General features: G+C 42.3%; 1 protein-coding gene across 2 annotated transcripts in view; it reads right to left on the bottom strand.

The window, feature by feature from the left end:
• Positions 1–13,854, bottom strand: part of OTULIN (OTU deubiquitinase with linear linkage specificity) — a 39,237-nt gene that overhangs the window by 20,453 nt on the left and 4,930 nt on the right. For both annotated transcript variants that reach the window (XM_078003854.1, NM_001193800.2), the window contains 2 exon segments: positions 6,464–6,540; positions 394–488 (listed from right to left, as the gene is read on the bottom strand). In XM_078003854.1, the coding sequence (XP_077859980.1) occupies positions 394–488; positions 6,464–6,530 (162 nt within the window). In that variant the 5' untranslated portion in view covers positions 6,531–6,540.

Genomic DNA, 13,854 nt, shown 5'->3' with positions numbered 1-13,854 from the left:
AGCAAACCCAGTGTGCTGTGGAAAGCAGGAGTGTGGAATCGGCCTGAGGCATCCCTGAGGCTTTTATTTTACAACACCAGACCAAAAAGGATATTCCCAAATGGCTCCAAGAGGACAACCAATGGCTGGCCCAACTCTGAACAGCAGAGTCATTTACGTGTTTTTCAAAGAAATTGTGTCACTGAATAACTGATGCTGATTCTATATTAACACTGTGACTTAAAACAAAATCCTTATCTTTGGAGTCTATTTCCTTATCTCTAAGATAAGAACACCAATAATAAAGTCTATAGCAGTCATTTTAACTAATGTCTAAAAATATCAAATGACATATGAAACAACTTACGATAGACTATTTGAAAGACCTGAAATATGTGCACCTCTGTGTCGTACCTTTTTCATACATGTTGCTTTCTGTGTATTTCCCCTCCATTCTTTTTTGCAGTAGTCCATGATATCCATTTCAGGAGCTACGCTTAATCTCGGTTCTGTTAAAGAATTAAAAAAAAAAAAAACAAATAATAAATCAAAGCATAATCAGAATATTGCTTCAGTTGGGGGTTACCCTTCACTCTTCGTTTCAAAAAAATCCAGAATTCAACCACTGCCTACCCACTGGTCCAGACCACCATCACCTCACCCCTAGATAACCACAGGGGTCTCCCAATGGGTGTCCCTTATCACCACACTCTCCAGACCATTCTCCACATGGTAGCTAGCCAGGATGATCCATCTAAACATGAATCAGATGGTACTGATCACTCCTGGGCTCAGAGAGCTCCAGGGACTCCTGCCTCATGGCCTTATTCCTCATACAGTCCCCCTCTCTGCCTCTCTGGTCTCTCCTCCCACCATTCCTCACACTGACTGGACTCCTGCCCCAGCTACAGCCTCCCAATACTCTCCAACACACCTGGCTTGCTTTTCCCCACACCTGCAGGGCTGCTCCCCGGCTCCATGCAGGCCTCTGCTCCAGGGTCAGCTAGCACCTTGTATCATAATATCACATACACTTTTGCTCTCTATTCCTCTTTTACTATTTGGTTTTTCTTCTTAGCACTCGACACCTGAAATATTTTTCTGTACCACTCCCCCACCCCTCCACACACACACCCATACAAAAATACAGTAAAACACGAGCTCTTTGAGGGCAGGGACTTTGTTTTGTTTCTCAGTTGTGTTGTGTCCTCAGGATCTGGAGCTGCACTGACACTCAGGTGCTCATGAATACTTTCCTAATCAATTAAAGATGCGACAGTCTGAACTATGAGAAAACACTTCTAACAATGAGTAATCAGTTTTTTTATAACCATTATACAAAGAAATAACATCTACTATAACAAAAATTACTTTTAGTTATCTTAATGTAGTTATGTCCTTCCCTGATCCCAAAAAGCCAAAAGTAGTCGATAATAAACCAGAAACTAACAGAACTCTCCATGTTTGTTAATCCACAGACCTCACCTGACTCTAACAACAACACATCCCCAAAAATTAAAAATACAACTCACCATCAGACAAATGTTACAGCGAAAAACAAAATGGCCTTTATATTTTCCCTAGTTTAATATATATGGTTTGGGGTTTGCTTCTGTGGTAGGTGCATATACACGCACATGCACATGTTAGCGTGTATGTTTCAGGAAGAAAAGGAGGTAAATTCTCAGGCACATCTTGACTTCCTTTTTAAATTATTGAAGACGTAGATGCTAGTGATGATTTTAGAATATAAATACAGAAGTACCTGACAACATAATTACTCCTGAGCAAGTTATACATAAAATAAAAATGTTTTACTCAACTAAATTCAACAAATATTCACTGAGTGTCTAAAATGTACCAAACGTTGAGCTAGGAACTGGGGATACAAAGGTGCTGAAGACAGGATTCTATCCTCAAGGGGCTTCTGGACTGCTGGAGAAGAAAAGACAACAAGCACTTATAAACCAGGGTGTGATGGGTGCCAGGATGATTAGGAGCACATAAGAGGCCCTAAATCCTTCTTGCAGTTTAGGTAAATTAAAAAAAAAAAATGAAGTAAACTCTTAAGAACTGTCGATTTTTAAAAATCTCATTGTGAATCCTTTTACAAAGAGAAGTAACCCTTTACATAAAAGGGAAAATAATACATATACAGATAACACAGACATATTTATCTGTGGCACACCTCAGGATTCACTTAAAAATGAAGCAGACTCCTGAGGTATAATATACAGGGACCACAGAGACCAATGCTGCACAGCCAATCCTTAAAAAACCTTCATTTTTTTAATTCGAGAAATATATTTCTGTGTGTCTACTTAGTGGATGGAAGCATTCTCATGTATCTGTCTTTCCATTCACCTGCCCAAAAGGGAAGAAATGCAAATGTCCAGAGTCAGGACACTTATTGGTTCACATTTTCCTCCAGTTAGGGTTATGAGCCTGAACAGAAAGCATGTCCAGCTCAAAACGGGCCTCCTGGGAAGGAAATCTACCTTCCTGCTCTCCTCCCTGCAGTCCTCATTCTCGTGCACACCAGGACAAGACCTGGCCTCCTGGGCAAGGTGGGGCAAGCCCAGCACCCCATGACTGAGGGGGGAAGGCGCAAGCCTCACACGGGCCAAGAGATCAAGCCATAGGCCACAGCCAAGTGCTGAATCAGAGGCCTACGTAGGCAGTGAGGGTTGGGAAAATGGGTACCAGCACAGCTGGCAGCATCAAATACCTGAATTCCCATTCTGCTGTGGTCCTCTGAGGAGGACTCCAATGGCTACTACATGCCAGGTACCAGGCTAGGAGCTGGAGATGCAGGACAAGGCAGTGCCTGACCTCGAGCAGACTACAGAGTTCAAAAGCAACTTTCTTTAGTTGCAAACTACATAGACTCTGCTGTTTTCAAAAAAGGGCATTTCTAATGGCAAAAAAATAAAAAATACAAAAATAGGGAAGTTGAAAACCAGAGCGGTAAGCCAGGAGTTGAAATAACCAAGAGGCTTGATCTTTAGCCACCACATGGGTGACAAAGACAAGAATCAGACCCTCAGGAGGTGGGAAGTTAAAACTGAAACCCCTCCGGAAAGCAGGGACTCTCAAATAGGACAGGAATCTCAATCTTTGTAATGGGCCAGATAGGAAATAAGTTAAGGCTTTGAGGGCCATAAGGTTTCTGTCACAGCTATTCAACTTTACCATGAACGAAAGCCACCACAGACAATATGTAAACTAACATGTTTCAAAAAAAAAACTTTATTTACAAACCCAGGTGGCAAGTCAAATTTGGCCTGGAAACCATAGTTTGCTGACTCTCAGGCGAGGTGGAAAAAAATCTTTTCACTAACAGAGAGGATAAGAAAACTTTCTGCCTCAGTCTGGGCTCTGCTTCAGGGGAGAGGGTAGCAAATGTTATTTCAGGAAGGACAATGAACCCAGAAGGTCTGAGATGATGTGAGAAGTGTAACGGGATCCATTTCATTCTCAGAGTAAAGCTAGGAGTTACAAGACCCACTGAAAAGCTTCACAGCCTGTGTGGGGTACAATGCCAGACAGAAGAGAATCACAACAGAGAGCCTATAGGGTGGAGGACTGTCAGCGGTAACAAACACCAGCTGAATATGCACTTTCTTCTTAGGAATCTGACTAATGAGGACACTGCACTCCACAGGAAATTTTGAACAACCACAGCAGTAGAGACAGAGTATTCTCTGAAGTTTCATGGAAGACTGGAACGGTGCAGCCCCGGAACGCACTACTACAAAGAATATCTCCTGTGGCTACCACAGTGAAGAATTCACCAATTCCTTGAGAAGGGCTCAAAAAGTATTATAAAAACCACACGGTGTATCATTTGTTCCTAATCACACATGACAATGCTTTTGTTCACCATAAACAGAAGGCAGTTTTCAAAACCAGAAGAGCACAGACAAGGGTCTTCTAAAGTTCATGGAAAATGACTTTTACGAAAAAGCTATGGATGGATTTCAATTTTTTTTTTTTTTTTGCACCATGATAAACTCATACTAACTTGTTATAACATGTATGAACAGGATCTCATCTAAGGCACTAAGAAGGATAAGACATCAGTTTGAAAAGACCGCTAATAGAGCAACGTGAGTTCTGCTAAAATTTGATGTTGAATTTATGGTGAAGCATAGGTGAAAGAATGGCGAAATCACTTATGATTTATAAACAGTTTATAGGGACAGTGGCCCAGTGAAATCAGCAGCTTACAAATGGATAACTCGTTTTCAGAAGGAACATTACGATGTTGAGGATGAAACCTGCAGCGTCAGACCATCCACATCAACTCAGGAGGAAAATACGAATCTTGTTTGTGCCCTAACTGAAGGGGACCAACAATGAACAGCAGAAACAATAGCCAACATCACAGACAACTCACCTGGTTCGGCTACACAATTCTGACCAAAAAAATTACAGCTGAGCAAACTTTCTACTCCGTGGGTGTATCCAGATCAGCTGCTGACAGAAGCAAAGCTTTCAAGGGAAATTTTAAACAATTGGGATCAAGAGCCCGAAGCATTTCTTCGAAGAATTCTAATGGGAGATGAAACATGGCTTCACCAGTACGATCCTGAAGACAAAGCACATTCCAAGCCATGGCCACCAAGAGATGGAAGGGGTACAGTCAAAACAAAAGCAGACTGGTCAAGAGCAAAGGTCTGGGCAACAGTTTTTTGGGCTGTTGAAAGCATTTTGCTTGTTGACTTTCAGAAGGGCCAAACAACAATTAATAACTGAGAGTGTTTTGAGAAAGCAAAAGCTTTAGCAGAAAAATGCCACAGAAAGCTTCACTGAGAGTCCTTCTGCATCCCAACAATGCTCCTGCTCCTTCCTCTCAAACAACAGCAAGAATTTTGATGAGAAATCATTAGGCATCCACCTTACAGTACTGATCTGGCTCCTTCTGACTTCCTTTTGTTTCCTAATCTTAAGAAGCCCTTAAAGGACACACATTTTTCTTCAGCTTATAATGCAAAACAGACTGCTGCATTTACACTGTTAAATTCCCAGGCCTGTCAGTTCTTTAGGGATGAACAAATGGCTGGTATCATCATTTAAAAGTGGCTTGACGCTGGGCGCGGTGGCTCATGCCAGTAATCCCAGCACTTTGGGAGGCCGAGGCGGGCGGATCACAAGGTCAGGAGATCGAGACCACGGTGAAACCCCGTCTCTACTAAAAATACAAAAAATTAGCCAGGTGCGGTGGCTGGCGCCTGTAGTCCCAGCTACTCGGGAGGCTGAGGCAGGAGAATGGTGTGAACCCGGGAGGCGGAGCTTGCAGTGAGCCGAGATCGCGCCACTGCACTCCAGCCTGGGCGACACAGCGAGACTCCGTCTCAAAAAAAAAAAAAAAAAAAAAAAAGTGGCTTGAAACTGATGGAGCTTATGTTGAGAAATAAGGTTTATATTTTTATTTTATTTTTTTTTTTTTTTTGAGACAGGGTCTCGCTGTTACCCAGGATGGAGTGCAGTAATGAGATCACGGCTCACTACAGCCTCAAACTCCCAGGCTCAAGCGATCCTCCCACCTCCGCCTCCTGAGTAGCTGGCGCCACAAATGTGCACCACCACGCCTGACTAATTTTTGTATTTTTTGTAGACACAAGGTCTCCTTGTTTGCCCAGGCTGGTCTCGAACTCCTGGACTCAAGCAATCCGCCCACCTCAGCCTCCCCAAGTGCTGGGATTACAGACATGATCCACCACACCCAGCCTTCTATCTTTGAATTCCATTTTTCCACAACCTTTTAGAAGTGCCCTTATACATTACACAGGTAATGAGAGAGAACATGCCACTTGTGATTATTCATGAGGTATCACAAAATCAGAGTATCCCTATGCAGCTCCTGCATGAGACCAGTCATGGAACTAAGGACGTGCACCACATGCAACCTTGCCAGCCAAGTCTCCACAGACCAGTGGAGGGGTCCAGGAGAAACACCTCACTCCAGCAGCAATGGGTCCTGGTTGGGGTAAGATCAGGCAAGACAAGAAATACACAGACATGAAATCACAAAACGATGAGGCTGTGCTACTGATCCCATCACTGTCTTTCTTATTAATCACATTTATATAGCCATCTGCAGGCAAAGATGTACACAGCCAGTTTCTCAGTTAAGTCTTTCCATTTGAAATGAAAAATGCACTTCAAATCTGAACTCTCCCTCTAAGAATATAAGGAAATCAAGAACTGAGAGAGGACGGTGTCAAGAGATTAAACAAAACAATCCTCATAGGTGTGAAAAATGATATGAATGTAAAGAATGCAGAGAGAATGCTTGCATGAACATTTAAAAACCTCAGGAAACAGTCTCTAAACATACTTCGGCAAAACAATCAATGTAGATAAGACCATATACACAAGAATATTTTATTGATATTTTATGAAAATGGATATACTGATTTAACTGCATTTTCTGCTATAAACAATAAGAACTCTATAAATAAAACAATTCCAAACATACCTGATGCCCCTCTTTCATGTATAAGCAATTCTTTCTCCTTTTCTATTTCATCTGCAGCACGGTACATGTCCTCCTCACTGAAATCACACCAAAGCAGACATTTTCAAACACTTGTTGCACTGACATTTTCCATCCTATTATACAGCTGCTTATAAAATGCACAACACACTAAGGGTTTAACTTTTTTCACTTTACATGATGATAACCTGATAAAATATGGGTCTCATATCTTAAGAATAAAGATGCTTATGTTTCTACCTCACCACTTTCTTCTACTTCAGAATTTCTTACTTTCAATAAGACAAGTTACATTACTTCATTTGCTAGGTGGCTCTGAGGCCATTTTAATTGCAATGCCTATTAATGCCTCAACTATATACCTAGATGTCACAGCATGCATCTTATTAGTGAAGCTCCTGAACGGATTCTGTCAAGTTCCAAGAATGGAGATAGTGCTGATAAAAGTATTTATATAGGAATGCAGGCCCATTGCCGACCTTTGTAACATGTCACAAGCAAACTTGACAATAGCTACCTTAAAAACAAGAAGAGACTATGTTACTATTACAAATCGCCAAAGCTAAAATCCTCCTGCTTCCTGACACCACATTCAACCAGCCACACATGCAGCTGTTACATATATTCCCACTGTCCACTACTACCGACTTCTTACTCAGAGCTTCCTAGTCTCCAGTACTTTAGTTTAAAGAGCCCACTAAGTACTACAAAGGGAAAAAATCCACTAGATGCTAGACAAAGATGAAGAATGGGACTTCTGGTTTGAAGATGCCCCCTTTTTCCTTCAAGATTCACCCCAAAATGACAATAAAGGGAAACAGAAACCCCAATTCTATCTTTCATGAAACCAGAAGACAGGTGAAAGTCCAAAGAGCTGGAAAGCAGATGGAGTGGTAAATGACACAGGACAGGGAAGCCAAGGCTGGTGGATGGGCATCCATGGCAGGCAAGCCAGAAAACCTGGCAGAACCCCAGAAAGGCTCAGGAACTGGAGGCATCAAGTCCTTCAGGGGCATGAGTAACACACTGAGCGGAAAACAAGGAGACTAGCTGACCTTCACATAAGCAATGATCAGACCCCTGATTCCCCCAAACTCCTGCCTCATGAGAGCATACCCCATCCTCACACAAGACTGCAGACCCAATGGAACACAGGAAGGAGGAGGTGCCAGGCTTAAAAAAAAAATTTCAGTGAATGACTGAGATACCCCTACCTCCAATTCCCTCATCACCCCTGCTCCTGGTACATGGCCTAGTACAGCTGGGGGCAAGAAGAAGGAGTCAGAGGGCAAGAGACAGATGAAGAAGGGGTACTAGGAGGGGTAGACTGAGGAAGTCTCACATGTCCCACTAAAACCTTTCAGTGGTTCCCAAACACTCAGGGAACTAATGTCAAAATTAGGACCTTACCCACCACTTTAGCCTATATCCCATTATTTCCCTATGCAGTATTCACACTTCAGTCCAAACGCCTGACCAACACTATCGTGTGCCCGTACATCTGTGATTTGCTCAGATGTTCCCTCTTCCTGAATGGCTCACAACTCCTGACCTGCCCCCTGCCTAATATATCACAATACACGCCATGTGGGTAAGCCCTCTGCAGAGTGCAATGGTTGGAGTGGGGACCCAGGAATTAGACTGCCAGGGTTTATTTACCTAGCCCTCATTCCGGTCCTTATTAGCTGTATGTATAACTATGACTAGAGTAACTACACCTCTCAGCATCTAGATTTAACTACCTGTCAAAAGGGCAGTAAGAGTATTCACCTCAAAGGGCTATTTTAACAAACAGATACATGGAAAATAGCACTCAAAATTAAGTAAGCTATTCTTATTCTCATTTTATATCCACTGGTGCAAAGTATTAATGAACACTCTGACCAATTATCAATTTTTATTTCTTTTTTTCTCTATAAATGTGTAACTGTGTGTATCTTAATGTTGTGGGGGTGAGGGAACAAGTATCAGGAAAAGGTACTTTCCATGTGCTCTTGCTTCCAGTGAGATTTCAAGTAAAAAGTGTGATGTCACCCTTAGAGCCCATGCCAGAGTTAAAAACAAACAGAAACCTGATTCATGGGGACCATACATCAAAGGTCTAAAATAAAAAGTGACCAAATGTGTTCGTTCTTCTCTCAACCATTTAACAACATCTTTCAGCCTCTTTCCTGGCTTTATAAAATAAGAGACAAATTTAATCCTGTAAAACAGTCATTTAAGCAGAGCACTTTCACAGTGTCATTATTGGAGGCATGTATCTCTGGGCAAACCACTTCCCCAAGGCCTCAGTTTTCTTATCTCCAAAATGAGAAGACTGGAAGAGGCCATATAAATGGTTCCTCTTCCAGTTCTTTAGTCTAAGTTTGTGAATAAATTTGTCATGAAAATTGTACTTTGAGCAAAATCTGTGGCTATACTGTGTGCACATTTGGCTCCACTTTGTTCTCTTTTTAATCTACAAAATAACCAAAATCCAACATCAATGCCCAGAGGAGGTTCTCTAAACAAGCAACTCTCCGTCCCACAAGTACAAATTCCTACAAAGGCCAACAGGAAAGGAAAGGAAAGAAACAAACAGCAGAACAAACAGGAGAACTAAATGCAAAGGGAAGCTGAACAGGAAATTACTGGAAATAAAGAGAAGAGACTCAAGATATATGAAAAAAGCAAAGCAGAAATGGAAGAATAAGAGAATCAGAGTATAACCAAATTGCTTTAACCACAACTGGATTTCACTCAGATTCTGTGCACAAATATCTGCTAACTTCATGGCCACCACGAACGTACAGAAAATGTAATATAGCCTTTACTAAAGGCCACTATTAAAATAAAAATAATCCTGCTTAAAGCCAGGAGTTCAATACCAGCCTGGGCATAAAGCAAGACCCCGCCTCTACAAAAAAAAAAAAAATTTAATTGGACATGCTGGCACTCACCTGCAACCCCCTCTACAGAGGAGGCTGAGGAGAAAGGATCACTTAAGCCTAGGAGTTGGAGGCTGCAGTGAGCTATGATCACACCATTGCACTCCAGCCCAGGCAACAGAGTGAGATCCTGTCACTAAAAAAAATTAATTAATTAGTTAATTAATTAAATTTTAAAAAATAATCCCGAAGAATAAGTTTTAAGTTTGAGCAATGAAGCTCAATCAATATATTCAGGAAGGAGGATATTTCACAGGCAGAATGAAATAGTTACCCGTCTAATATAAAGATAAGCAAACAGAAAGAGAGGAAGAAACAGAGCAAAAAATTATAATTTTATTTTAAAAATACTTCACTCAATAAACTTTTGCTTTAATTTTTTATGTATTAAAATAATAAAGCTGAAAACAATGACAAAATGAAATTATATTAAAGGCCGGGAATCTGAAACAAGTAGAGGTTAAGTTTAAGTTTTTGTTATGGGATGGGAAGATAATAAAACAATGAGAGGAAAAGGGATTTGGCAACCTTTTGTGTGTCAAGTTGGTGTGGCAGTGGGGAGGTACCCACTCTGACACAAAAGAAACCACTGAAGCTCAGAGACTCAGGTGATCACCACAGAAAACAGTTTTGTGATAAAGGAAAGTTAAGCCAAAGTCTAAATGACTTGATTTTCTGATAGTCACCCTCAATTCCACAGTTAAAATTTGTTAAAGGATACAAACAAAGGATAAAATTACAGCTGGATAGAAGGAGTAAGTTCTAGTGTTCTATACCATTGTAGGATAACTACAGTTAATAATCTATTACATAGATTCAAACAGCTAGGAGAAGGATATTAAGTGTTCCTAAGACAAAGAAATGATACATGTTTGAGATGATGGACACGCTAATTACCCTGATCACTATAGTTATGTGTATCAAAACATCACTAAATGTCCCATAAATACGTACAACTTAAAAATAATTAAGCCTTGGCCGGGCGCGGTGGCTCAAGCCTGTAATCCCAGCACTTTGGGAGGCCGAGACGGGCGGATCACGAGGTCAGGAGATCGAGACCATCCTGGCTGACACGGTGAAACCCCGTCTCTACTTTAAAAAACACAAAAAACTAGCCGGGCGAGGTGGCGGCGCCTGTAGTCCCAGCTACTCGGGAGGCTGAGGCAGGAGAATGGCGTGAACCCGGAAGGCGGAGCTTGCAGTGAGCTGAGATCCGGCCACTGCACTCCAGCCTGGGCGGCAGAGCGAGACTCCGTCTCAAAAAAAAAAAAAAAAAAAAAAATTAAGCCCAGGCCGGGCGCGGTGGCTCAAGCCTGTAATCCCAGCACTTTGGGAGGCCGAGACGGGTGGATCACAAGGTCAGGAGATCGAGACCATCCTGGCTAACACGGTGAAACCCCGTCTCTACTAAAAAAATACAAAAAACTAGCCGGGCGAGGTGGCGGGCGCCTGTAGTCCCAGCTACTCGGGAGGCTGAGGCAGGAGAATGGCGTGAACCCGGGAGGCGGAGCTTGCAGTGAGCTGAGATCTGGCCACTGCACTCCAGCCTGGGCGACAGAGCGAGACTCTGTCTCAAAAAATAATAATAATAATAATAATAATTAAGCCGATTTAAAAAACTTATATATATATATGTTTTTTGAGACAGGGTCTCATTCTGTTGCCCAGACTAGACTACAGCCGTGCCACCACAGCTCCCTGCAGCCTCAACCTCCTGGACTCAAGCAGTCCTCCCACCTCAGGCTCAAGTAGCTGAGACCACAGGCATGCACCAGCGCATCTGGCTAATTTTTAAAATTTTTTATACAGTCAGGGTCTCACTATGTTGTCCAGGATGGTCTCAAAGTCCTGGGCTCAAGAGATCCTTCCACCTTGATCTCCCAAATAGCTGGGATGACAGGCGTGAGCCACCATGCTCAGCCTAAATTTTAAAACCAAATGCTAACAATTCCTAGTTAGAAAATTCTTAGTTTTGCACCATGGCATTATTTTAAAGTGTATATTTTCAAGTTCCTATTAAACAATATTTACCTATTTTCGTTTTTTGAGACGGAGTTTCGCTCTTATTGGATAGGCTGGAGTGCAATGGTGCAGTCTCGGCTCACTGCAACCTCCGCCTCCTGGGTTCAAGCGATTCTCCTGCCTCAGCCTCCTGAGTAACTGGGATTATAGGCATGTGCCACCACACCCAGCTAATTTTTGTATTTTTAGTAGAGATGGGGTTTCACCACATTGGTCAGGCTGGTCTCGAACTCCTGACCTCAGGTGATCCGCCTGCCTCGGCCTCCCAAAGTGCTGGGATTACAGGCGTGAGCCACCACACCCAGCCTATTTACCTATTTTCTCTTAACCTAGAGATAAAATATTTTATTTTTGATATTAAGACAACACATCCAACTGAGTAAGCTATATAACATTACATACTAAATTACAACTGGTACCACTTGCTCTGTTCAAAAAGACCTGCATACCAACCAATTTTTGAAAACTTACTTTAAACATGCTCACTATACAGACACAAAATTGTACTATTCCCAAGAGTAAAAGCCGTGAGTTAAAAGCAGAGCTTAGTGAAGCAGAAGGCATTTCTGTGAAGCCAATTTTTCAATTTTTGATTCAAGTAAATACGTAATAGGAAAAAAATCAATTCTAATGCATATGCAAAGCTAACAAGACAGAATATTTTAATCACTCACCATTATGAAACTTTTAAAAATTGTTCCCCTTAGTTTTCTAAAAGAACTAAGTATGGCCTTTTTTAATTCAACTCTCTGGACTTGAACCCTGCAGTTCATACTTAACTCAGCCTGTCCTATGAGACTAATGGCAACACTAAGGCAATGTTGGTGAGACAGTGTCAACCAATATGACACTAACACACCTTCCCACACAGGCACAGGAAAAGCAAAGACCACCAACCCAGCCGTTCTCCACCACTTTGTGGTTCAGACATGGGTGAACAACACATCAACTACAGGAAAGTACCGGCACCCCGGCCAAAATTCCACCCCTCTTCTGCAAGTGGACTTTCCACGACTGGCTCATGCTACTCCATGTGACTTACAGAGGTATCTGGGGTCAATGCATACACTCTCAATAACGTTTGATTCTTAGAGACATCCTAGTTCTAGACCCCAAAGCAGGCTCTTCATCAGGTTGGGAGAAAGTGGACTTCATCCCTACTCCAAACTGTAGCAGCATCTGGGGGTGGGGTGGGGCAGAAAATACATCCACAAGAACAACCGTGTACCACTTTTTTTGTTCACAGCCCCTTTGAGAATTCAGATTTCATCAGAACCTAAGCCCAGAAACATACATAAAATTGCTTTCAATTTCAGAGGGGTTCACCGACAGAATGCCTCCACAGATTCAAACCCTGTCTCACCCTCAGACAGGCAGAGAAGGGCCAAGGAGTAGTCTCTTCTCAATTCCCTAAGCATTTCTGGCCTAGTCACCAACCATGTCCCAGGACCAGATACAGCAGGAGTCAGATGTTGGGGGTGGAGTGAGCAGGGGATAGAGCATAGGAGAGCAGCAGAGGGAGCTTGAAGAAGGCCAAGTAATCTGGTCTGACAAAAGATTTCTTCAAATGTGACCCTAAGTTATGTTTCAAGCCATCCTTAGGGCTTGTCTAGGAGATGTGAGCCAACCTCAGCTCTTAAATGGGCTGATGGGTGGATGGAAAAAAGGAGGGAAGGGAGGGAGGGAAAGAAAACCTGCAATGAGATGTATACAAAGTAGCTCATCACTGGGCACTGTGGCTCACACCTGTAATCCCAGGATTTCAGGAAGTTGTGGCAAGAGGATTGCTTGAGCCCAAGAGTTAGAGACCAGCCTGGGCAACATAGTGAGACTCTGTCTCTACAAAAAGTAAAAAAAAAAATTAGCTGGGTATGATGGCGTGCACCTGTTGCCCCAGCTACTTAGGAGGCTGAGGTGGGAGGATCGCTTGAGCCTGGAAGGTTGAGGCTACAGTGAGCCATGGTTGTCACTGCACTCTAGAATGGGCAACAGAGAGAGATCCTGTCTCAACAAACAAGAAAATAAAGCAGCTTATCCATGTGGTTTATATGTTTCTTTTCTTCTTCTCTCACTTGTGAAATGTGATGAGCTTAGTGGAAAGGAATCAGAGTAATCTACTGTGCTGCCTAGGAAATAAGCCATCTCTTTCTCTACCCATCACCACAGCCTTCAGAGACATATCCCGAATGTCTAATTCAGCTGCAGAAGCTGGGCTATGCTCTGTACTTGTAATTACTATCCACTTAATGTATTACAAATGACTCTGTAGGATATCTCAAAACTTCTACAGTCTTACAGTGTTCATACTTCTAAGTGTAAACATTTTAAATGATTCCTCCTCATAGCAAACCCAACTATCTGGGTGGAAAGAAAGGCCTTGGCGCCAATGACAAAAAACGTAGACTAAAAATGGACATTACACTA

Source organism: Macaca mulatta, chromosome 6, assembly GCF_049350105.2.
Source record: "Macaca mulatta isolate MMU2019108-1 chromosome 6, T2T-MMU8v2.0, whole genome shotgun sequence".
Taxonomy (NCBI): domain Eukaryota; kingdom Metazoa; phylum Chordata; class Mammalia; order Primates; family Cercopithecidae; genus Macaca; species Macaca mulatta.
This window is presented reverse-complemented; position numbering and strand designations above follow the sequence as displayed.